Source organism: Mauremys mutica, chromosome 8 (genome assembly GCF_020497125.1).
Source record: "Mauremys mutica isolate MM-2020 ecotype Southern chromosome 8, ASM2049712v1, whole genome shotgun sequence".
In the NCBI taxonomy this organism is placed as follows: Eukaryota; Metazoa; Chordata; order Testudines; family Geoemydidae; genus Mauremys; species Mauremys mutica.
Window position 1 is genome coordinate 56513571 of NC_059079.1, and position 26531 is coordinate 56540101.

The window sequence follows — 26531 nt, forward strand, 5'->3', positions numbered from 1 at the left end:
CAGAGCAGGTCTGATTCCCTCAACCAGGGGCCAGACACACACTCTCCAGAACTGGCTGGCCCATCTCTGCGCAAAGATCTTTGTCTCGCCCTATCTCTGATTCACAATGAAATATGCACCCTGCTCCAAGCCAGAGTGACCAGTCCCTCTGCTCCTTCCACCTGCATGGTCCTGAATCGCTGTTGCCTGGTGTGTTACAAATGTGGCTTGGCTGGGGCCACAGCTGCGGAGCAAGCAGCATCCATTGTGGTCCCTCTCCTGCACACTCATTGGGCGACCCAGGTGGAACCACCCAGCCCAGCCACTTTCTGGCTGGATCTTGAGGCTTCGAACCAGGGGGCTGCAATTGTGTTAATGACACAGGCCCAGGTGGGTTTGGAGCATTCCCCTGCCGGAGCCTGTGACAGCACATGTTTGCAGAGACACAGAGCCAGCATCTTTCAAACAATGCAGCATTTATTTTCCCCCACGGCTCCGAAGCACTTAGGAGGCTAGGTTAACGCATGGGGCTGAGAGAAATTGTCCAACCCCAACTTTTTTCCACTGAAAAATGCTGATTTGCATTTGAGACGGGCTTGGGCCTGATTTTTAAGCCTGGGTAGTATGGGGGCACACAAATATGTTTGGCACTGGGCCCACAAAAGGTTAATCCAGCCCTGGCTGAGACACCCAAAACCATTAGTCAAGTCTCAACACCAGGCCAATGCCGCAGAATTTTACGTAACTAACCCCCACAACACAAATTGTGAACATTTCCAACAAGCTTTTCATAAACAATCAGCAGAGCAAGGATTATCTGCCGAAGAGATTCACAAGGAATTCTCAGAAACGAACATGTTTGAAAGACAAGAGCCATTGGTGAATAATTCATGAACAGAAATAAAAAGATGAAACTATCAACTCAATTATTTGTTGTGGATTTTTCCACTCAGCTGTAAGAAGAATTATTATTGTTTCCGGTAAAGTGGGGATAACACATTCCAACCTCACAAAGCTATTGTGACTCTCCTTGTTTGTAACAGGCTCGGAGACTCTCAGCTGAAAGGTGCTACAGAAGTGCAAAGCATTCAGTGGCTTATTGAATATGGATGCCCACCTGTCTACTGAATATAGATGACCATCTCCAAGGTCCCTTTGCTTGAATTATGGAAGGCATTCAGATACCATGGTAATGGTATAAGAGCCTTGCTAGAACAGAACAGAATTATCCAGGTGCGTTTTGCCCACTACTCAGGATATTATAGAGCAGATCAGCTTCTTGCTTCGGTAAATCCAACATGCACCTCGAGATGTCAGTTGAAATAACCTGGAGAGTGGCTATTTTCTGTGGATGTTCCAAGACAAGTGGGAAGAACTCTTCAGATGCAAGTGTTTCTCTATCCCCTTCCCCCTGCCTTTCCTATTCAAAAGTAGTTCAAAGAGGCCACTTTCACAACTCATTAAGTTGTCATGGCAACTGGAATTTTCAAGGTTTATTTTCCCTCCCCTCTACTCATCATCACCCCTCCCCAAACACACACACACACACACACACACACACACACGCTTCATCAAAGCTGCTTCTCCAGAAATTATACTCTTTAAAGGAGAAGAAAACACAATGCTAGTTGCATTGAATCAGTCCAATAAGATATTCCTTGGTTGTGTTTTTCTGCCTCTTAACATCTCTCATGATCTCGCCTCACATAACCTTTCCATCTTCTACAGACAATTCTCCCCTGTCACAAACCACCCACCCACTTTCCCAGTAAACTATTATCTCATGAGCATTTCTTTTTCATCCTCCCAATCCAGCTGGAACACCGCCGGCCCCAGGTTTTGCACACAGCCATCCAAAACCCCAGCCTCTGTCAAAAATGTGCGCTTGCTCCTTTAACGGCTTTATTATTAATCACTAAAACTTAATCTTATTCATCGTTTGTTATGCCTCTAAAATTGGCTGGATTTTTTTTTTTAAATTAGGAGAAGTGAAAAGATTTCAGAGATGGCTCAGAAGCTTCTTGAAGAAGCTGAAGAATGCTCTCCGGAGACTGAGAACACTACAGTAACCAACCTGAAAGAAAGAAGATCTTAAGACAAAGAAATGTTGCCAAATTGATCCTTTAATTATAACATTAGTCGTTTCTTTCAAAGGCTTAGTAGTGTGTGTGGGGGGGGAGGTGTTTCAGAAAAGACTTAAAAATGGAGAAAATTAGATTTAACATCACCAGAATGACTGCAGGCAATTATAAGGGGATTTAAATTACTCTCTCATTTGGTGCACGGCAGCTGGACGGGACTTTTCTGGCCCTAGTGGTTAACTTTTTGTGCTGTTCTTGGCTCCTACTTCCCAGCTGAGCCACTTCAGACCTGCAAATCCTGTCTCCCTCTTCATTCAGGCAGAACTCCATTGCCCATCACACCTCTATAAACTGAAGTTATTGCTCCAGACAGTACTGAGCTGGAAGTCCGAGATTGTGGGTAAAGAAAAGGAAATGGTCAATGAGTGGATGGTCAGAGGTAATGCAGGCAGTGACAGGGCCATGTGTTGTACTTAGGGGAATGGAAGTAATCGGGAACTGTATTGCAAACCACATGGGGAGACTGGGAGCCCTGCAGGGCATGGGAAGACAAGGAGTTTTTCTGCAGGAGTGGGAATAGCAGGAAAGAACATGGACAACACCACCCTTTCGGGCCAGGAAATTCTATGGATCCTGGAAGTTATTCACTCAAATCATGGTTCGTGTTTCTTTGCTTCTCCCTATTCTAATCTATTTTGTTCTTAAGGACAAGCTGATTAGTTTGGCATCTTTTCACACACCTAGGATTTAACCAAAGCAACTCTTAGACCACAGGAAAAAGAACCTCTCCAAGGTCTGGCTTGCAGGGAGATAACTTAGATTTAGGTATTAAAGAAAGCATTGATGGCCAGGGGTGGCTCCAGGTACCAGCACGCCAAGCACATGCCTGGGGTGGCAAGCCACAGGGAGCGCTCTGCCAGTCGCCGCGAGGGCAGCAGGCAGGTTGCCTTCGGCGGCTTGCCTGCGGAGGGTCCGCTGGTCCCGCGGCTTCGGCGGACCTCCCACAGGCATGCCGCCGAATCCGCGGGACCGGGGACCTCCCGCAGGCAATCCGCCGAAGGCAGACTGCCTGCCGTGCTTGGGGCGGCAAAATACCTAGAGCCGCCCCTGTTGATGGCACTATCAGTGCAGGACCCAAATGGATGGGGAATTTGCTACATTGCTTTTGATCCACACCTTGAATACTGCGTGCAGTTCTGGTCATCTCATATGAAAAAAGATGTATTAGAATGGGAAAAGGTACAGAGAAGGGCAACAAAAATGATTAGGGGTATGGAGCACCTTCCATATGAGGGGAGATTAAAAAGACCAGGACTGTTTTCAGTTTAGAAAAGAGATGGTGGATCTGATAGAGGTTTATACAATCATGAATGGTGCAGAGAAAGTGAATAGGGAACTCTTATTTACCCCTTCACATAACACAAGAACCAAGGGTCATCCAATGAAATGAATAGGCAACAGGTTTAAAACAGGTTTAAAATGAAAAGGGGAAGGGCAAAAGTATAACTGGGTTCAAAAAAGAATTAGATAAATTCATGGAGGATAGGGCCATGAAGGGTTATCAGCCAAGATGACCACGGATGTAACCCCATGCTCTGGGTGTCCCTAGCCTCTGACTGCCAGAAGCTGGGATTGGACGACATGGGTCACTCACAACTGCCCTGTTCTGTTCATTCTTTCTGAAGCATCTGGCACCAGCCACTGCCGAAAGACAGGATACTGGGCTAGACAGGCCATTGGCCTGACCCAATTTGGCCATTCTTGTGATCAGATTTTTGTTAGTTTTGATTTGTAGAAAAGCAGCACGAATTAATCTGATCCAAAACTTTTTACTGAAAAAAGAGCACAATTAGAAAAGTACAGACCTGCCCTATAAAGACATAGGATCAGAGCCTTGGCTACAGGTGAGGAACACGAAGCATAGCTCCAGTGGGGTGCGACAGTAACATCAGATTGCTCTGTGCCAGGCCAGTCCCGTTACATTGGTCAACAACCCCAAGGGGCCAACATCATCGCTGGAGATCAGTAGAATGTAGGAACAGCACAGACACACCCCCTTCTTCCTAGCCACACCACTCCCCCGCACACATCACCAACAGCAAATGGGATGGCACAGGCGTTATAACACTCTATACCACCAGCAGATCCCCCGGTGGCTTTAAGGCCATAATTAACCAGCAGTGGGTGTACAATAATCACACCACACTGGAAAATCTGGATAGTAATAACCATATTACCCTTAGAAAAGGATTACATGTTTCTATGATCTGGTTAAACAATACACAATTTGAGTTAACCTACTTTCATTCAGAGGGTTCCTAAACCCAAAGCAAATTCTGAATCATGGGAAAGCGGACATCAAGTGAGTCTAAGTTAGGTCTTGTTTAACCTGACTATTTAAATAACTAAATTTTTCCTAGTGGGACAGTTTTGGTCGATAAAGGCAGCAGGTTTAATTAATAGGCAGCAGGTTTAAAACAAATACAAGGAAAATCTTCTTCATGCAGCACACAGTCAACTTGTGGAACTCCTTACTTGAGGAGGTTTGGAAGGCTAGGACTATAACAGTGTTTAAAAGAGAACTGGATAAATTCATGGTGGTCAAGTCCATTAATGGCTATTAGCCAGGATGGGTAAGGAATGGTGTCCCTAGCCTCTGTTTGTCAGAGGATGGAGATGGATGGCAGGAGAGAGATCACTTGATCATTGCCTGTTAGGTGCCATTGGGGCACCTGGCATTGGCCACTGTCGGTAGACAAGATACTGGGCTAGATGGACCTTTGGTCTGACCCGGTACGGCCGTTCTTATGTTCTTATGTTATATCACAACTTTATATGGCTGAATCGTCATGCTGCCTGGGATTTTATACCAGGGAAATGTTCTGGAAGAAAGGTGATTTCTTTTTTTAATTTTTGATTGTTTGAGATGAGAATGAATTGATCTGTAATTGCATGGATGGAGAAAAAGTGAATAGGAATTTTAATAGAAGTAAAACTTCAACAGGATTTGAACTCCAGATCTTTGCAGTACAAAAGGAGACACTTTATCTGCTATTATTAGCATTACTATACACATTTCCAAGACACCACTCACCTTAGTATTTAGAGAAAGTCAAGAATCTTAAGAAGGGACTCATTCTCTTTCTCTTACCCATATTTTGAAGCCACTTAGGAGCAAATGTATCTAGGTTGTTTACACCAGTGGTGAGCTGGAGCCGGTTCCCACCGGTTCGCAGGAACTGGTTGTTAAATTTAGAAGCCCTTTTAGAACCGGTTGTCCCACGTAGGACAACTGGTTCTAAAGGGGCTTTTAAATTTAACTGGTAAAGCTCCAGCAGCTCCCCGCCCTGCCACCAGCCCCACCTCACTTCTGCCTCCTCCCCTGAACACGGGAAGCTTTGGAGGGCTGAGAAGGGCTGCTTTGCGCAGGTCGGGGGGGGGGAGCGAGGAGGGCTCTGGGGTGGGGCGGTGCGGCCCAGCTCCCTGACCTCGGCCAGGCGGCGCACCTCGGCCCCGGCTTCGGTCCTGGCCGGGTGGTGTGGCCCAGCTCTGGCCCCGGCGGCATGGCGCGGCTCGGCCCCGGCTCCGGCCGGGCGCCCCGGTCCCGGCTCCTGCCAGGCAGTGCCCCTCAGTCCCGGCCCGGCTCTGGCAGCTTGGCCCACTTCTGGCCCCGGCCCCAGCCAGGCACCCCGGCTCCAGCTTTGGTCCTGGCCAGATAGTGTGGCCCGGCTCTGGCCCCGGCGGCACGGCACGGTCCTGGCTCCGGCCGGGCACCCCGGCCCCGGCTTCTGCCGGGCAGCACGGCTCAGTCCCGAACCAGCTCCGGCGGGGCGGCCCACCTCTGGCCCCGGCCCCAGCCAGGCACCCCGGCCCCGGCTGTGGTCCTGGCCAGGTGGTGTGGCCTGGCTCTGGCCCGGCGGCACGGCACGGCACGGCCCTGGCTCCTGCCGGGCGCCCCGGCCCTGGCTCCTGCCAAGCAGCGCAGCTCAGTCCTGGACCAGCTCCGGCGGTGAGGCCCACCTCTGGCCCCGGCCCCAGCCAGGCACCCTGGCCCCGGCTTCAGTCCCAGCTGGGCGGCGTGCCCCGGCCCCGGCTCTGGTCCTGGTGGCGCAGCCCGGCTCTGGTCCTAGTGGCGCGGCCCAGTCCCGGCCCAGCTCCAGCCCTGACTCTGGCTGGCTGGGCAGCATGGCTCCAGCCCGGCCCCGACTCCGGCCAGGCATCCCCAGCCGAGTGGCCCCGGCCGAACGGCTCCGGCCCGGCCCAGCACCCCCGGCCCGGCCTCGAGCGTGGTAAGGGGGTAGGGAGCAGGGCGGGGATGTTGGAAGAGGGCAGGGGAGTTTGGGGGTAGGTGGATAGGGGTTGGGGCAGATAGGAGTCGGGCGGTAAGAGGGCAGGGAACAGGGGGATTGAATGGGGGCAAGGGTCCCAGAGAGCCATCAGGCATGAGAGGAGGGATTGGATGGGGCGGCAGGGGGCAGTCAGGGGACAGGGAAGGGGGGTGGATGGGGCAGGAGTCCCGGGGGGTGTGGTGTCAAGGAACGTGGGGGGTTGGATGGGGCAGGAGTCCCGGGGGGGGAGCCACAACCCCCTTGAGGGGTGAGGAGGAGGGAACCGGTTGTTAATTTTTTGGCAGCTCACCCCTGGTTTACACCCCAGAGGTCATGCCATGGTTTAACAACTGGGGGCTGACTGCTGAAAGAGATGAGCAATAGAACCTAGAGGCTATAAGATTTGGGCTCAGTTGGATTTCTGGTGGCAGTAAATTACCCAGTCCAATATCCTTTCTCCAACCTGTGCACGTTCAAATCTCAGCTCTATCGCCCATTGTGTCCTTAATGAAAGCAGCTGCCCTGATGAAGTGAGGGAGGGGGCAGCCTTTGAGTTAGCTATAGCCTATTTAGTACTTGAAAGAAAATGAGCAAGACCTTGAACTGTACCCCAGGATTGGATTAGCAGAGAGTAGAGTATTAGCGTAACATGCTCCTGCTGAGCTGTTCTGCTTAGCAGCTTGCGCTGTTGTGTGTTGCACCATCTCTAAATGATAGAAACTATCTCTTCTTTGTCAGGTAAAGGTAGAGCACGTTGAAGTAATCCAGTTTCCTAGTGTGAAAAACCCTAATCACAGTGGCTAGCTCCGTATCTGGGGGCATGTCTTCACCAGAGAGTTAGCCTGCGCTATAGCCTGGGTCTTGCCCCAAACCCTTCTGCCGTCCACACAGAAAAAGCTCTAACCTGGCATTAAGCCTGATTTATCAGGTACAGCTGAAGGTACAGGCTTGAGGTCGGATTTTGCTTCAGCCTGGCCTGGCAACTCCCAATACTCTGCAGTGAGAACACTGGCTAATCATGCACAGGTGCGCTTAGCCCTCCAGTGCTATCCCACAATTCCACCCGGGCTGTGCTTTCTTGTCTAACATCTCCCTTTTTCTCCACTGCTTTTAAACCCCATGTTTGCCAGCTCCAGTTCTGCTGTGCTTCCACAGCATTTCGGTAGAGTGGCAATCCAAGAAATCCTTTTCCTGTGCTATCAGTTAGCTATAAGCTGGAGTGTGAGATCAGTAAAGACCATCACTTGGGGAAATGCCCCCAAATGACACCTTTATGTTTAGTGGACAGGGAAGAAACAGAGAGTCCGTCAGGTGCGCTATGTTGTGGTGTGCAGACTGGATTCCTTAATGACAATCTTCATTAAAAGTAGGGCTATCAATTAATCGCAGTTAACTCAAGCGATTAACTCAAAACAAATTAACTTGATTAAAAAAATTAATCGCAATAGTAGTTTTAATCGCACTGTTCAATAATAGAATACCAATTGAAATTTATTATAAATATTTTTGGACGTTTTTCTACATTTTCACATTTTCTGCATTACAACACAGAATACAACGTATACTGTGCTCACTTTATATTATTATTTCTGATTACAAATACTTGCACTGTAAAAAAGATAAATAAAAGAAATAGTATTTTTCAATTCACCTCATACAAGTACTGTAGTGCAATCTCTTTATAGTGGAAGTACAACTCACAAATGTAGATTTACATTTGCACTTTTGTAGCTGGCATTGCAAGGTATTTACATGCCAGACATGCTAAACATTATTTTATTTATGCTTTGGCCATCATTCCAGAGGACATGCCTCCATGCTGATGACACTTGTTAAAAAAATAATGTGTTAATTACATTTGTGACTGAACTCCTTAAGGGAGAATTGTATGTCTCCTGGTCTGTGGTTTTACCCATATTCTGCCATATATTTCGTGTTATAGCAGTCTCGGATGACAACCCAGCACATGTTCGATTTAAGAACACTTTCGCTGCAGATTTGACAAAATGCAAAGAAGGTACCAAAGTGAGATATCTAAAGATAGCTACAGCACTCGACCCAAGATTCAAGAATCTGAAGTGCCTCCCAAAATCTGAGAGGGACGAGGTGTGGAACATGCTGTCAGAAGTCTTAAAAGAGCAACACTCCAATGCAGAAAGTACAAAACCCTAACCACCAAAAAAGAAAATCAACCTTCTGTTGGTGACATCTGACTAAGATGATGAAAATGAACGTGCGTCAGCCTGCACTGCTTCGGATTGTTATCGAACAGTACCCGTCATCAGCATGGAAGCATGTCCTCTGGAATGGAGGTAGAAGCATGAAAGGGGCATACAAATGTTTAGCGTATCTAGCATGTAAATACCTTGCAACGCCGGCTACCACAGTGCCATGTGAATGCCTGGTCTCACTTTCAGGTGACACTGTACATAAGAAGTGGACAGTATTATCTCCCGTAAATGTAAACAAACTTGTTTGTCTTAGCGATTGGCTGAACAAGAAGTAGGATTGAATGGACTTGCAAGCTCTAAAATTTTACATTGTTTTATTTTTGAGTGGTTATATAAAAATATAATAATTCTACATTTGTAAGTTGCATTTTCATGATAAAGAGATTTCATTACAGTACTTGTATGAGGTAAACTGAAAAATACAATTTCTTTTATTTTTTATAGTGCAAATATTTGTAATAAAAATAATATAAAGTGAGCACTGTACACTTTGTATTCTGTGTTGTAATTGAAATCAATATATGTGAAAATGTAGAAAACATCCAAAGATATTTAAATAAATGATATTTTATTGTTTAACGGTGTGATTAAAACTGTGATTAATCACGATTAAAAAAATAATCTCATGATTAATCATGAGATTATTTTTTTAATTGTTTGACATCCCTAAGTAAAAGCTCTTGCTGCCAAATGCTGTTGGCTTTTGCCTTCAGACCTATCAGCATTCATAATGAGCAAGTCCACTTGGAGGTTATTTACCCAAAGTATTGTTCCCATGTCAGTGCTACAGACAGCAGCTCCACCTTACAGGAGAGAGAGGGCACACCCTGCAAAGGCAATCATAGAGTGGCCAAGTTTAATGCATCACTAAGAACCATGTAATATGCCACCAGCAATCCATGCCAGCACATGGGCTAGTACAGCACCATTGTGGACACAGTTACAGGGGAAGTGCTTGCAGGGAGGACACTCCACTCATGCTAAGATAGTCCAGCTAATTGCAGTGAAGACATACCTTAAGAGGTTAGGACGCAGCCTCTTGGCCAGCTAAAGGTGAAAGAAGCTATTTCCAATCTACACGCTATCTGGGTAGCCATTAGGTTGTGCACCACCTTTACAGGATGGCACGCACCCTCAATAGAGGGTGAAGTCACAATTTTCATTGGTTCCTTCAAATGCATCCCACGTCCCACCAGCATCGTCTTCTGAGTACGCACAAGATAGCTAACCCCTTCTGACACTGGAAGAGCAGTGAGACAGCACTGCACAACCTAGAGGAGAGGTAGAGCAGCAGAGTGTTGGGTGCACTTTGGCGACACTGTATTCCATATCATCTCACGATTTCACACAGCAGTCACACACGTGTGTAATAAGACAGGTGATAGGACTGAGACCTGAGGAACTGGGCCCGTGACAGCTCTCAGAAAGGAGTTGCTATCTGAGAGGAAGGAGCTAATGTAACTTAAGCAGCTTAATCTGACTCCATCTACCACTGGTGAGGTCCAACAGGTCAGTGACAGCTCATGATTGAATACATCAAATGCTGCCAATAGCATAATAGAGCTAAGTGTGGAAGTTTGGCCCCTGGAGAGTCTCCCGTCAGCATTACAAGTTTTGTCTTCGTGCCAAACCCATGTCTGAAGCGAGATTGGAAGGGCTCTTGGATCTCAGAAGAGGGGTTTGTACTGCTGGAGCTAGCCAGCGATCAGTTTCTAATGGATCATACCCAGGGAAGGAGCCGTTAGAGACAGGGCATTAGTTGGCAGGTTTGTTGGCATCAGATGATGATTTCCTGAACCCAGACCAGACCAGTGCATGTTTTTGGGATGCTGAGAGTATGTGATTTCAGAGGAAAGCATTGCAGGTCTCTGCTAGAAACAACCCATTTGGGTTCCATGAGTCACAAGGGAAAATGTCCCGGTTCACATTCCATGTCATGGCTTCCCCAGTGGCTTTCAGAATATTTGCTTGTAAAGCTGGCCTAAAATCAGTTGGGGAAGGAGATGTGGCTTCTTTCTTTGTCCCTGACTCTACTTCCCCAGAGCTCAGATGCATTCAGACTGACACTCACTCCCACTGTCAGACGCTATTCCACAAAGCAGTGGAATAGCTTGATGGAAATATTTATTTTATGTCTAGGCATTTTATCACCATAGGACCTCAATGTCCCAAGCTATCTGACTGCAACTAAACCTAGACCTGTGCAAGAGTCCAGATGTGACAGACTCCCTAGGTTTACGCAGTCTAACTATGACACTTGAGAGTTTAAAGCGAGGTTTTTGGCATCTGGAGTATGCCCCAAATACTTCCCCTAACAAAACAGAAACCTTAGGAACAAATGACGTATTATAAATGTAATAAAAGCTAAAGAAGTCAAACACGTGTTCTAACTAAAGCCTAACGCATGTGCATTTTCATGACAATCAGACTTCGTCTTACTGTGCGTCCCAAATGAAGAGTTTTCTACATTTTCTTCTATAAAGGTCTCCACTGGGCACCTGTTAATGCTCCAGTAGCTGATATTAAGGGAACAGCCCAGATTCCCTGTCACACTGGGGCCTGTACAGGTAGTGGAGGTGCTCTCTTCCTTGGCTCAAGTCACAGCGATGCACAGTATGCCCCTCCTCCCTGCAGCCATCTGACTTTCTGCTGCTCTGGAGTGAAGCTTCACCCCCTCCTGCAGCACTGCAATGGCAACGTGTGCAGGAATGTCACACTCTCGGTCTGTTGCCTGGGCATCTTGCAAAAGCCCAAATCTTCACCTCTCTCTGTCCTCCTGGGAGCTGAACAGGCTTGCTGTTCCCTAGGTATCTGGCACACCACTAGATCATCACTACTGCCAATTAGACCAGCCACCCACTTGCATCCCTCCCCAATACAAATCCTCATAAGAATAAATAAACAGTGGAAATGCCAGCTGGTGCTTGGGAAGATCACTAGACAGCTATCTCCAATCCAATGCAATCAGCAACCAGTTACCTTACACAGGCCCAGAACAGACGAACAGCCTCACACAGAGCAAAGAAAGATCTGTAATCAGAAGACCCTTTGTCATCCACAGTCTTACTGCTGATGGGTCACCTGACTGGTCTGCATCACAGGCTCTTGGCTGGCTGACACTGCTGGACCAGGTGAGCTCACATTGTCTCATCTACCTAGGGTACTCTAGTCTTCACACACCCAGAGCAAAAAAGGGCAAATATGGAAGCAGAATAGCCATTCCCCTCTCTTCTGGGCTCAAAGGCATGAAAAGTTCACTAAAAACAAAATCCTTTGAATGCATCTACTTAATCTGTTACTCCTGAGACTAAACTAACCTGAGAAATCTACAGACCTCCACACACCCACATGGTGATTAAGTTCACAAAACTCACTGCCTTGAAAGACTTTAACATCAGTGTAGATGACGCTTCTGACAGGTTAGCCCAAGCTTCTTATCCTAACCTTTCACACTACGTTTCTCATAGGCATACTCTGAACCAACAGACACCTGGACACACTGCAACCTGAATCCTAATGCTGGACATGAACATTAGTAATGCAAGAACCACCCAGTTCCAGTAGCACCACGTCCTCCTCTAGGAGGAAATAACTCCCCTTATTACAAGATAGTAAGAAACCCACCCAACCCCCACTATGGTCTGCCCCCCAAAAAACTCTTGGACTTGGCCAGATTCCAGAACTTAATTATGGAAAACTCTACCCTGCCAAGAGGCCACAGAGAAGAGTCAATGAAGCAATACAACCACTATCTCTGATGGCTGCTATAAAGCGCTCCCACCCACCCCGTCACGCACACAGATTGCCACCGTTCTTGAATGATCTATGACAGAAAAAGATGGGAGAAAGAACGCTTAAGCATGAGAGATGAAAAAATGAAGTCTGATACACACAAATTCAGACCAACTTTCCTAAAAACCTCCATCATTGCTATGAAGGAGGCAAAGAGAGCATACCTCTTCCTTGCCACCACAGACAGCAGATTTACACCCCACAGAGCCTACTGTTATGCGAGATTACTTTTCCACATAGAGAAGATCACCCACATATGGAATTACTTCACAGATCACCAGGAACAAGCAGAAAGTGGGACCACTTCGGACATCAGCGAGAGCTGAGGGAATAACTGGTTATTTAGTTCGGTGACCAAACCAAGATATCAAAAAAAAATGGTTTGTTTCAAACTGAAAATGAATATTTTGGTTTTTCTCGCTAAAACGAAACAGTGAAAAAGTTTAGTTTTGGTCAAACTAACTGTTTGAACTTCCTTTCAAAATGGTGTTTTGAAACAAAATGGTTCATTTCAAAACAAAATGTTGAAATGGGTCATTTAGACTTTTAAGAATTTTTTCCCCTCTGTTTTATTGAGCTGAAACTATATGACAAATTTTACACAAATTTGCCAATAGACTCAAACGCCCCGAAACTGCATTATTCAGTGAATTTACTATTGGACTGAAAACTTTCGCTCAGCTCTGTAAGCTAATCTGAGGGAAGAGTAGAAAGGACAGTTTCAATTTTTGATCCTGCACCTTGAAACATCCCAGAGCATTTTACCAACTTCACAAACAGGAATTATTCCATGTAGTGCTGGGTAATAGCTGCCTGTGGGGTGGTATCCAACAACAATTCACCGGTACTCCCAAACTCCACAGAACCACTTAGAATGGGAAATGAAGAAGAGTACCATCATGGATTGAAACCTGAGGAGAAATGAATTAGGCATAATGCCAACCTGGATGCTAGGGTCAATATCCCAACTCTTACTTAAGTAGATCTACAGTGAGATGGGAATGTTTCATCTGAAAAATAGCATGTCTCTACCACTGCTCCCACTAGCACTGAGCTGGGACACTGAGTTGATTGTCTGACATTAATATCGAAGAGGAATAAACATCTGGGTTTGACATAATCAGCCAGTGGATGACACCTGAGGAACACTTATCTGACATTACAGCTATTATACTCCCTCTATAACCCCCTATTTACTATCCAAGTCATTATCCTAGTGGTTCATGGTGTTTCAATGGTGTTCAGAGGCGACATCAAATAGCAGAGGACAATGATCATTATGCATGTCACAAAAGACACTGCTGTTTCCGTGGGGTCCTTGTCATAACTCATTCCTTCTCCAGCTGCCTGGATGTGTTGGGTAACTAACGATAGAAAAGGCCCCTTCCAAGCACTGAGCCACCCCAGAACCAGAAAGGCTGCATCCATTCATTCCTAGGCATTTGGAGTGTCAAGTCATTATTTTCCTACCAGCATGTGTCACAATGCAGAGCAGCACACGGGGCTACGAAGCCCACACACCTGCACTGAGCTCCCCGGGCTTTACTAATGGAAAGTCAGCTTGTGGGATACATTTTCTGCCCCCCACATGGCTGTCCCTGGACAGTCCCAGTTCAGTCCTTCTGTGCAGACCTCCAGAATGATGGAAAACGAGGATTAGGGAGGAGATTGTCTTGCTGAAATTGTTCTCTTCTTGCTCATCTCATGCTCTAAGCCTCTGACAGTATTTCAGGGCATGCTGGTGCATCCATGGTTCATCACCATGGAGACAAGAAGCTCTGCTTCTCTTCAATCCCCAGCTAATGGGTTTCATTAAACTCTCATATCCTCGGAGAGAAGTAAAACGGTTACGTTGCTGTCCACACGCACCCGACCATGCACTCACAGGTCAGCCATACCCTGCGCTCAGAGCCGCACCCTGCACTCACACACAAAACATCCATACCCCGCACTCACACAGAGCTCAGCCATACCCTGCACTCACACACAGCTCAGCCACACCCAGCACTCACAGCCACAGTCTTCGCTCACATACAGCACATGTACACCTCGCCCTCACACTCAGCTCAGCCACATCCTGCACCCACAGCCACACCCTGCACACCCACACAACACATCCACACCTCGCCCTCACACTCAGCACAGCCACACCCTGCACCCGCAGCCACACCCTGCACACCCACACAACACATCCACACCTCGCACTCACACTCAGCACAGCCACACCCTGCACCCGCAGCCACACCCTGCACCCACACACAACACATCCAAACCTCGCATTCACACTCAGCTCAGCCATACCCCGCACTCACAGCCATACCCCGCACTCACTCACAGCACATCCACACCTCACACTCAGCTCAGCCACACCCCGCACACACAGTCACAGCCTGCACTCACACAGAGCTCAGCCACACTCCGCACTCACAGTCATGCCCTGCACTCACATACTGCCCAGGCACAGCCTGCTCTCCCAGCCACACCCCACACTCCTAGCCACATCCCCCACTCACACACAGCTCAGTCACCCCCTGCACTCTCACACACAAAGATCAAACACACATAGCAACATCCTATACTCACCTCACTCTCTCACACGCAGGCAATGGCTTCACTTGGATCTGGGGGTGTGATTCCCAGCTCACACTAGGTCCCATCAAGCTAGCATGCTGAAGATAGAAATGTACCCACGGTAGCACAGACAGTAGCAAGAGGTAACATGGACTAGCCACCTCGGGTGCCCCCTCAGCATGGCTAGTCTGAGCTGCTGCTTACCCCGGCCCAAGCTGCACTGCTCTGTTTAGCTCTAGGAGAGCTAGCACAAGTATGTCTATTTAGGAATCACACCCCTAGCTCTAACTGTAGACACAGCCGCACACACGTTATAGCCACGCCCATGCCCTATATCCTGATCCACAAGCTCCATAGCTAACCAGCTAGTAGCACACACCCCTATGCCCCGCCTACCAGCACTCTCCCTGTGTGCCCACACCCTACACCTCAAACACCCCCCAACCTGACATCCAAACTATACATCACACACTCGCTCCCCTCCCGTCAGCTCCCCCCAGGAACACAATGATCCAGACCATTTTCCCTGACAGCTTTTGACATCAAATGGCAGCAGCCAGTCCTTCCTGCCCTCATTGCTCTGCCCCACCGCGAGATGGCTCAGCTGCTCAGCCAGAACGACCCAAGTAAAAGCCCGCAAGAGAAGAAAACACTCCAGTTCAGCCTCTTGCTGCCCCTGCTCCACGCTCTGCTGCCAACGCCACTTCCCAGTTCAGGATTTATCTGCACACCAGTTGTCCCTGGCCGCTGCAGCTTCACAGGCTCCTCCAGAAGCTCATGAGGCATATGTCACTACAACACTCTGAACTCTCCAGCCAAAGGAGATGACATTCCTGGCTTTAAAAGAGATCCCAGCACTGTGGCTGACTCAGACCAGCCCTTGAAAACCCCCCTAGACTGTGTTTTCCATTCATATTGTGCTGACTGTCCCTGTCTAGGTGGGGCTGAGGAGCCAGACAAGAATAGAGAGAGCAAAGTACATGTGTAGTGCTAGTAGTGATGGAACTATAAGTGCTTTGTCTGGCTACTTGGAGCAACCGCCCTCCATGATGATCCTGTGGTACCAAGACAGCGTCCCATCTCGGTGACTCAGCATATCGTCACCCCCAAACACAAAGCAGCATGTGGCACTGCATCAGTCAGAACAGCAAGACACGAGTGACAATGCAGGTCCAGACACCCCAAGTGGAGAACAGGGGAGTTGAACCCCAAAGAATAAGCAGCTGAGTCAACTGGTTGGAGCTAATGGTATTGTGTTATAAAAATGTATCGAGTAAGGTCTTTTATTAAAGCTTGTATCTGAACTTAATGATCATTATGAGACATGTACAGGGCATGGTTATGAATTCATGTATATATAGAGAACTGAGCTCATAAACTTCAGCTCCACCTCACAGCAGGGCAGTGAGCAATCAGGGAAGACGAGGTACCCTCCAAATCAGGTATTTACACAAAACCAGACAAGTAATGAATAATGATCCATTGAACAATCTAGGAAAAGACAATGCTGGGCCACTGAAGTTAGTGGAAAGACATCAAGAGACCTGAGGATTTCCCCACTTTGAATATCTATAATGACTGAAGAAAATAAACCTGCAAATCTCTTAAATATGGATGGGGTTGGAAGTAAAAGGCATTCAGAACTTGAGGGACAGTCTGTAGGCGGGAAGCTATCCATGAAAGGCTGGTGGGTACGCTGGGAAATTGTTCAGTGGTAATAGATAACTTGTATTAGCGAAGAGATTTTATCTAATACAGAAGTGTAAAGTCTGAGGTTACATCTTTTATGTTTCTTTTCTGAGTAACCGGTATGTGTTTGCTCTCCCCTACTATTTCAGCTCTGAATCTGTGGGTTTTCTAGTAAATAAACCTTGTGTTTATTTTTATCCCAAGCAGGTCTCAGTGTGCAAACTGTGTGAAGTGTGGGAGCCAAAGCAACTGATAACTGGGGCGGCTGGTTTCACACCTTTGTGGTGGGGGAGCGAACCAGAGGGGAAAGGTCTGAGTGTCTGGTAATTAAGAACTTAGGGAGGATAGATTTGGGGAGACTTGGTACTGAAATGGGCATTGGGGTCACCCTGCCAGGAGTAACTGGGCTGGTGGAAGCCAGGATGAGACCTTGTGCTTGAGGGCAGGCTGGTGGTGTTAGCGCTTTCGGCCACGGCAGCACAGCATTAAGACACCCCAAGGTTACAGGGCAGGTGGTAACAGAACCCCTTCCTGGTCTGAGTGAGCCTCCAACCACCACAATGAGGCAGTAGCCGCTGGCTGTATGGCACCAGAGAGGGAGCCTGTTACACTGTATCTCTTGCTTAGCACAGCTTGGGAGATTCAGGAAGGCTGGAAATGGGCTGAGTTTTCACATCATACCAGAGGCTGGAATGAGTAACAGAGCCCAGCAGCCCACCTGCTAGGCAAATGACCGACTGTGTGACCAATCTCTGGCACCCTCCTCCCCTGGGGAAGCTGCTGAGATGTGCAGAACTGGTGTGCTGAGGATTAGTAGGGAAGGTGGTGTGGAGGGCAGAAGTCTGTGTCATGCACTAAGCCCAGTAGAGAGAATGTCCAGAAGGGCGAGACAAAGCCAACTCTAAACCTAGTGTTTTCTTCTTTGGAAAAGTAAACGTCTGGTGAGACTGGGGCCATGTCAAGGGAACTGTGCACGATCAATAACTTCAAGTGGCATTCAAAGCTCCAGAGACACTTATACCATAATACAAAACATCCTGCCCAGACCAAAAGAGGACTGGCCAGCAGCAGCGGCGGTGCAATCACATTGATGAGTTGGGAGGGACCAGGAGGCGATACAGCTGCATGGGGGTGGGGGGGCTTCCTTACTCCACTAGTGGCTGCACTTCTGAGCAGGCAGCCATGGAGGGAACAATGAAGCTATGAGTGAGTTCACAGCTATTCATAGATTCCAAGGCCAGAAGGGACCATTGTGATCATCTAGCCTGACCTCCTGTACAGCGTAGGCAGTAGAGCTTCCCCAACATAATTCCTAGAGTGTATCCTTCAGAAAAACATCCCATTGTGATTGAACGGTTGTCACTGATGGAGAATTCACCGTGACCCTGGGGAAATTGTTCCAGTAGTTAATTCCTCTCACTGTTAAAAACGTACACCTTATTTCCAGTCTGCATTTGTCTAGCTTCTACTTGCAGCCACTGGATTGTGTTAGACCTTTCTCTCCTCGATTAAAGAGCCCAGTATGAAATATTTGTTCCCCATGCAGGTACTTAGGGACTGTCATCAAGTTATCCCTTAATGTTCGTATAGCTCAGTGGTTTGAGCATTGGCCTGCTAAACCCAGGGTTATGAGCTCAATCCTTGAGGGGGCTGTTTAGGGATCTAGGGCAAAAATCTGTCTGGGAATTGGTCCTGCTTTGAACAGGGGGTTGGACTAGATGACCTCCTGAGGTCCCTTCCAACCCTGATATTCTATGATTCTCTTTGCTAAGTTAAATACACTGAGTTCCTTGAGTCTATCTACCCCAGCTTCTCCTGTTAACATATCCCAGGATCACTTGAGCCCTTTTGGCCACAGCGCCGCACTGGGAGCTCATGTTCAGCGGATTATTTACCGCAACCCCCAAATCTTTTTCAGGGTTTCTGCTTCCCAGGAGAGAGTCCTGCATCCCCTACTATGGCCTGCATACTTCGTATCTAGATGTCTACATTTACATTTAGACATGTTAAAAAAACACATTCTTTACGTGTGCCAATTTACTGAGCGATCCAGATCATTCTGTCCTCTTCATTATCTACCAATCCCTCAGTTTTTGCGTCATCTGCAAACTTGATCAGTGATGATTTTATGTTTTCTTCCAGGTCAATGATACAAATGTTAAGTAGCTTATGGACAAAAACAGATCCCTTTGGGACCCCACTAGAAACACTATTGCAGACCAAGCCTTCCCCGGGAGGAGTCACTGAAGGGAAACCTGAAGGAGGGCTGAGCATGAGGAAGCTCCCAAATACCCCAGTGCTAACCCAAGAGCAACCAGTGATTGGGTCAGGACCCAGCAGGGTTAACAGGGGCTAATGGACCCAAAAGAAGGGGAAAGCAGCTTGCTTACCCAGAAAGCACTCCCAGGACAAGGTTAAGAACAAAGAAGGAGCCGATGATGATGAGGGGGATGAAGTACAGCCAGTTCCAGGTGGCTCCTAAGGCATCATTGGTCTGAAAGGGAAAAAAACAACAACGTTATACTGTGTTCCACCTCTGTGTGACCATGAAGGGCTCCGGTTACTTCATCCCCCAGGGTCTATAACCAGGGCCCTGTGTGCCCCGGGATTCCACAGCCACAGAGCCTTCTGCAGAATCCTGCATGTTGCCCAAGTGCCATAGAACTGACTATGCCACCCTCCCACCCCATGTAATTCACTGAAGTTGCCATTTGGTACCCAGCACTGGATGGGAGCCTTTGCCTCCTGCCTCCACCCTGCCTGTGCTGTCCTGTACTGTCCTTGTCAGGTGCAGTTCACCAGCACAGGCCTCGGCACTTTAAAGGGCAGAGCAGGAGTCAGAGAGGGAGAAACTGGCTTGGCATCTTCCTGTCCTGAGCCAAGAGCACATCCAGACCTGCCCTGATCCAACCAGGAGGAGCCACTTGTACACCTTGGAGAGGTGTTGTTTGGAGCTCTCACCACTAGGCTGGATTAAGCTGAGGAGCCGTGCCATGCTCAGACAGCTCTGCTCCCCGCTCTGCCCTGATGGATATGGGCAGGGGGCTGGGGAGCCAGGGTAGCTGCAGAGCGGCACCACAGCAGGCCTGAGAAAGAGAACTGAGGCGTCGGAGGCAAGCTGCTCTAAACTGGCTCAGCTGCCCTTGTTTCCCCAGGGAATGTGAAGCAGTCACCTGCAGTGGGAGTGAGGGGCTGGGCTCAGAGCTGGGCCAGGTGGTGGCAAGGTTGAGAAGGGAACTGGAGCTGGGAGCATTAGAACTGGCCTTCATGGAAAGCACTGAGCACCCAGCACAGAACAAGTTACGTGGTACTGAGCTGCTGCTGGCTTATGAGCTTCCTGGACAGTCAATGCTCCAAGCTCTGCATGCCGAGCCGCACCAGCCTGGAGGAAAAGAGAGCGGTCAGTGCCTCTGACACTGCACACAGTGGCATAAAGTCAGAATCCCGGCTCTAGCGGAGGAAGAGTCTTTATCCCAAATCTTTACACAAATATCAGGAGCTGGGCATTTGGGGGGTTGCATGCAAACTCTTCCAGAGTCTCAGTTCCTCTGCTTCTGCTCCAGTGATTCTCCCCAAGCCGCTCCCTCCAGCCATGTCCAAAGGGAAGGGAGGTGAGCTAAACTGACTCATTAGCTGGCCTGGCTCCTGGCAGCAGGCTGTCTGCTGAGCAGGGCTGGGCTGCAAAGGGGACGGATACTGCAGGCCATGGGCTGGAGGCTGCGCCAGAGAATTTAGGGGGCCTCACCCCACAATGCCTGGGGCCTTGTGCTTCAGTAAGGCAGTGCTATAGCCAAGTCAAATAACAAACAAATGAATATTGCTCATATCTGTGTCTCCTGGAATAGAACTAATGCGGCTGGAAGCCCATGCCAGGCATGGGCCACTGGCTGGGATGGAGAGAATGGCACCAAGTTAGCTGCAGGAGGTCAGACTAGATGATCATGATGGTCCCTTCTGGTCTGAAAGTCTATGAGCCTATGAGCTGGAGTATGGCCACAGACACTACCGGTCCTACCAAGCAATGTTTCATCTTGATCCAAATAAAGGATGGAGAATCGTACCCTGAGACAGAGTGTCTCAGCAGGCCACGCCTTGGCATACTAGAGAAGGCAGCTGCCATCTGCTCCATTATAAGCAAACCAGGGGAGGTTCTCAGTCTCCTTACACCAGGGGTTCTCAGACTTTTGTACAGGTGACCCCTTTCACATAGCAAGCCTCTGAGTGCGACCCCCCTTATACATTAAAAACATTTTTTATATATTTAACACAATTATAAATGTTGGATGCAAAGCGGGGTTTGGGGTGGAGGCTGACAGCTCGCAACCCCCCATGTAATAACCTCACGACCCCCTGAGGGGTCCCGACCCCCAGTTTGAGAACCCCTGCCTTACACATTGCAAATGCTGCCCTCCGAGGGGCAGAACGGGCAGCTGCCAGCGTCTGCCTGAGCCAGTCACCTCAGAGGATCTCAGAGAGTCCTCCCCTGCCCCACACGACAGTAGCACGCTCTCGGTGCTCCTCGCTCAGTAAAGACAGGGATTCACAGTGCCAAACCCAGGCTGAAATGTTGTGCCTCTCCCCTTTCCTCCTTCACCAGTCCCAGAGTGCCATCTCCAAGCTGGGTTAAAAACTCTTCCTCCCCACAGAGCCTGGATTCTAGCTATACTCCGTCATAGGCAGTGCCAAGCGTTGGCACCCGGCCCTCTGTCACCTCCCCTCCAGCCCGCCACAGCTGACCAGACTTGGGGACACAGACACTGTTCGTCCCCACATCATGACCTGACAGGTGGGTGGATGGGGACACATTTCCTCCTCTCTCCCCGCTATAATCACACCTATCATTGTAATGGCCTCCCGCGAGTGACCAGCCCGTGGATGGGTGGCAGGTCAGGTTTCACATTACAATTAAGGAAGAGATAAGCCCAGAGCAAAATACCCTTGGATTCTGGAGAAGTTTCCATCTCATCCAAACACGGCAGCTGGACCCATCCTTCTCTCTGAGGAGGTATGGCCTGAGGCCATGCACAGAGCAGAATGTGTAAGGTTTCTCTCTTTGCACATTCCTGCCTGACCTCATTTGGGGCTCCCTTGTGTCTTGCCTGCACCATGCTAAACAATACAAAACGCACAGTGTTTGTGTCTGTGAGGCGTGACCTGGGTTCAGAAGGAAGAATTATATGCAATGAAGTTGGCATCTCAGCTAGAGGTTGCCAACCTTTGCCCTTCCAGTTCAGAGTTATTCCAAGCACACGTCTAGTCTGACCATGTCATTGTAAATAGCATATCAACCATGTTGCATCACGGCCTCACTGGTGAGACTCAGAGGAACAGACAGAGAAGATGCCAGCGCCCAGGAGAGCACTAACCACAGGGCCAAACCGTATCAGCTTAAAAGGCTTCTAGCGAGCATCGCTCCGTGACATCTCAATACAATTATTTACTGAGCCTTTTAATAAAGCAGTGCCCCCTCTCCACCTCCCTGCCACTTCTCAGTTCCCATTCGTCCTCTTGTCAAGTCATCTGCGCATGACGCCGGCCTGAGCAGTGATGCGGCAGAACGTGACCGTCTGAGGGAGGTGGCATCAATCTTGTTGGAATGAACGATTCTTTTTTTCCTAACGCTAATTAAGCCCTCAGCTTCATGTGAGTCATCAGCAGCACATCTCCAGATCGGCCAGTGTAGGGACCACTGTGAGTCTCTTCAAAAAGAAAAGTAAAAGTAATCTCCAAAGACTGGAAGAGCAGGCAAAAAAAAAAAATCTGCAAGGGGGGGGGAAACCCTCTTAACAGGAGATGAGAAATTGCTGGCTAAAACCCCTGAGCTGTGACATTGCTTCCTCACTTTCTGTGCCCCCCAGCCCTGCCCTGCCCTGCCTCCCAAAGGCTTTTAATGAAAGTGACTCCAATGCACTAAATGCTCCTGAAAAGACTGAATCAAGACTTTGAAGCAGCTCCTGCCGTCAGCCCAGAACAGACTGTGACACTGAGTGTTGGGAGGTAGTAAGAAAGGGCCAGATGGGACTACATCCACCGTCCAGGAGCCCTCCCGCTCGCGAACGTGGGCCTAATACTCCAGTGCCCTGCACCCGACAGCCATTTCTCCTGTGCTAAGTGGATGGAAAACACGCCTGAATCAGAAGGAGGCTCCTCTCCAAGCCAGCTGCCCGGCCTTCTCCTGCCACGGAGGCAGGCAGCCCATTCCCTGATCCCTCCCAAGACAGCGCCACTGTATGTCACTGCCTGTCTCTCTGCCCTAAGACCTGCCTGCTGATGCTCCCAGGCTTTGTGTCACTCTCTTGTTGTCTCTGCCTCGCTTTCCTCACCTGCAGACTCTAATTACTGAGAGTGACACACAAACGAGAGGGGGATCATGACAGACGGTGAAAGCAGCTTGGGGGCGGTGGTGCACCTGTGCCGGGAAAATGGTCTCAATTACCAGCAATTTCATCCGTGACGCAGCGGCAATGTTTTCTTTGACGAACCTGCCCAGCTGGGGGTGGTGCCACCTCCTCTTGAAGTAAACAGTCACACATGGCAATTATCACATTAACCTCCGGAGGGGAGCGCGGGAGAGATGGGCGGATGGATGAGGAGGCGGTGGTGGAGGGGGGATTAGAACCCGTGTCTCTCCATGCTTTGCAGGCAGTGCAAAGAGGGGCATCTCCTGCCTTTCCCAAGTCCTTTGGGGAAGATGCGAAATGAAAGCCAGATGAGAGGAGAAGCCCAGTTCATAAAGCACTGGAAAAATGGAAGCAAAGCTCCCATCTCTCCAAAGGCATCTGCCCTCAGCCAGGCTGGGCTTGGGTGCGAGACAGAGGTTCATTCCCCCTCCAGTCCTTCACACGTCTCTCCAAAGGGCCCTGCATTTTGAGAGCTTCCCTTGGTATCCTCCCTTCCCAGCATGTCCCTGTGCCCTGCTGCTCACCATGGCTTGGAAAGATGGATCTGGGGAGCAATCCCTTCCCTGCCCCTACTGACAAGCACCATGATTCCTCCCAATGGCCTAACTCTTATAACAGCCCCCGCCCCCCTGCGGTAACAAGCAGTCTCACCTCCAGCTGGCCTCCCAGCGGTCCAACCTTCCCCCTTCACACATGTTCTTTGTGGGAATCAGCCTGAGGCCCTCACCAAGCTTAGCTGGCATGGAGCCCTCCCGAGCACTGGGCTGAGCCAGGTAGCTGCCTCCTAACTGGAGCTTGCTGAGGAGGGCTCTGAGTTATTACAGAGAATTCTTTCCCAGGTGTCTGGCTGGGTGGTTCTTGCTCACATGCTCAGGGTCTAACTGATCGTCAGATTTGGAGTTGGGAAGGAATTTTTCCCCAGGTCAGATTGGCAGAGACCCTAGGGGGTTTTGCTTTCCTCTGCCGCACAGGGCACAGATCACTTGCAGGTTTGAATTAATGAAAATGGTGGATTCTCTGTAATTTGAAGCATTTAAATCAAGATTTGAGGACTTCAGTAACTCAGCCTGAGAATAGGGGCCTGTTACAGGAGTGAGTGGGTGAGGTTCTGTGGCCTGCAATGTGCAGGAGGTCTGACTAGATCAGGGGTCTCAAACACGTGGCCCGTGGGCCGCATGCGGCCCGCGAGGTTATTTTCTGTGACCTGCGAGGTCCTTGCAGCCCCCTTCCCCCCCCCCGCCCTCTTCCGGCGTTTACCTAGAGCGGCTCCGGCCCGACGCGCACCGCGGTTCCCTGTTCCCGGCCAATGGGAGATGCTGGGGGAGGTGCCTGAAGCAACAGCAACACACACACCTCGTGCCCCTGCTCCCCCACATTCCAGCCACTTCCTGGAGCGGCGTGGGGGCAGGGCGGGCAGGCAGGGAGCCTGCCCCGCCCCCGGTGTGCGCCGGGCCAGAGCCTGCCCCCCGAGCCCCTCTTGCAGTCGAAACCCCTGCCATAGCCCTCCTGCACCCCAACGCACTGCCCTGAGCCCCCTGCTGCACCCTGACCCCCTGCTGTACCCTGCACCCTGACCCCCTGCCCTGAGCCCCCTGCTGCACCCCGCACCCATCCTCCACCCCAACTCCCTTCCCTGAGCTGCCTGCCGCACCCCTCCTGCATCCCGATCCCCTGCGCTGACCTCCTGCCGCACCCCTCATCCCTCCTGCACCCCACACCCCAACCCACTGCCCCGAGCCCCCTGCTGCACCCCTCCTGCACCCTGACCTCCTGCCACACCCCACACCCCTCCTGCACCCCCTGGGGGCAGGGAGGGGACGGAGTTGGGGCAGGGATTTCGGAGAAGGGTTTGGAATGGGGGCAGGGAAGGAGTGAGAAGAGGCAGGGCAGGGGCGAGGCTTCATGGAAGGGGTAGAGTGGGGGCGGGGCCAAGGGCGGTGGGGGGAGGTGTCAGTAATGCGGCCCTCAGGCCAATGTACTAGTCCTCATGTGGCCCTCGTGGTCATTTGAGTTTGAGACCCCTGGACTAGATGGTTCTGCTTTGAGCAGGGGGTTGGACTAGATGACCTCCTGAGGTCCCTTCCAACCCTGATATTCTATGATTCTGTGATCATGATGGTCCCTTCCGGCCTTGACATTCATGAGTCTATAATGAGAGGCAGTATCTGGGGGTAGACACAGGTTTGGGTGGGAGCTCCAGGAACCACAACGACTGATAGAAGCAAACCTCTGGAAAGTTAGGAGTCTGGGGTGTGCTGAGTGTGAGAGTGGTTGGATCCCTACCCATGCCCCCTCATCTGGGCCCACTCAGCCACTCCCAGCCCCAGCTAGAACCAGGAAAGGTAACGGTGCACAGGAATGAATCACAACAAGGGGTAGAGTTGATCAAAATTTATCAAAGCTTGAAAGCACAGAGGTCCTGTCTGAGACTGGGGGGACAACTGTTTCACTCATCCCTAATATTGACATTGCCTTTTGCATTAAACCACCTTCTCCTCCACCCCAGTGTAGGTGACGAGACACCCTGGCCATTACTAGATGCTTAAGGCAGCATGGCCTAGTGGGTAGGGCACTGGACTAGGGTCTATTCCCAGCTCTGCCGCTGCCCTATGGTGTGACCTTGGGCAAATCACTTCACATCTGTTTCCCTCTCTGTCTAGCCCATTTTGACTGTAAGCTCTTTGGGGCAGGGATTGACTTATTCTGTGTTTAGACAGCATCTCGCACAACGTGGCCCTGATCTCAAGTGGGGCCTCTAGGCACTACTATGACCTAGATAATCATGCACCTAGCCTACACAGTGCTGGGGACTCTGGCTCCAGGTAAAACAGACCAGGACAAAGTTGCCAAGAAGAACTGGGTTCCAGCTCACAGCCTAAGGGACTGGCGGGTTTATTTCCTTCATGCTTATATGTGAACTGACTGGAGGGGGGCCAGTGCCGGATTTATAGCCCTGGTCTCTTTAGTCCTCTCTTTATCTACCAAAGAGGCCAGCATGGGCAGCAGCTATACAGCCATCCCGCTCCGGTCATGGAGGAGGACACACTCCTCTAGGCAGGGGGCATCTCCGGGCATTCTGCATGTCAGTGCCAGAGGGGTGCACATGTGCGGGAGCGACAAACACCCGTTAAGTGGGAAACAGACTCAATAGCAAATAGGTAGGAACTTTCTGTCACTACGGACCTGGGGCAGTTTCTCACCCCTGATCTGGAAGCTCTCTATTCCTTTCCCAATCACCCAGAGCATCTGGCCTGACCCCTCCCAAGAAGTCCCAGGTCCTCAGTTCTACTTAGCCAGGGCACTGAACAGTCTCCTTTCCAGCCTTTCTGCTGCTCCTCCAAATGCCAGCCTCTCATGGATTTGCCAGGACACTCCAGCCACACACCGCCAGCAGCATCTGCAGCTGTGTTTGAAGTGTTCTTCTGAGCAGGAGCAGAGATGAAAAATCACCATGGACTT

At 49.7% G+C, this 26531-nt stretch overlaps 1 protein-coding gene across 7 annotated transcripts in view; it reads right to left on the reverse strand.

Annotated features, from left to right (window-relative positions):
- CACNA1E (calcium voltage-gated channel subunit alpha1 E) overlaps positions 1-26531 on the reverse strand; it is a 263601-nt gene that overhangs the window by 101877 nt on the left and 135193 nt on the right. For all 7 annotated transcript variants that reach the window (XM_045026738.1, XM_045026739.1, XM_045026736.1 and 4 more), the window contains one exon: positions 19062-19165. In XM_045026738.1, coding sequence (XP_044882673.1) covers positions 19062-19165 — 104 coding nt within the window. The remainder of the gene's footprint in view (positions 1-19061; positions 19166-26531) is intronic.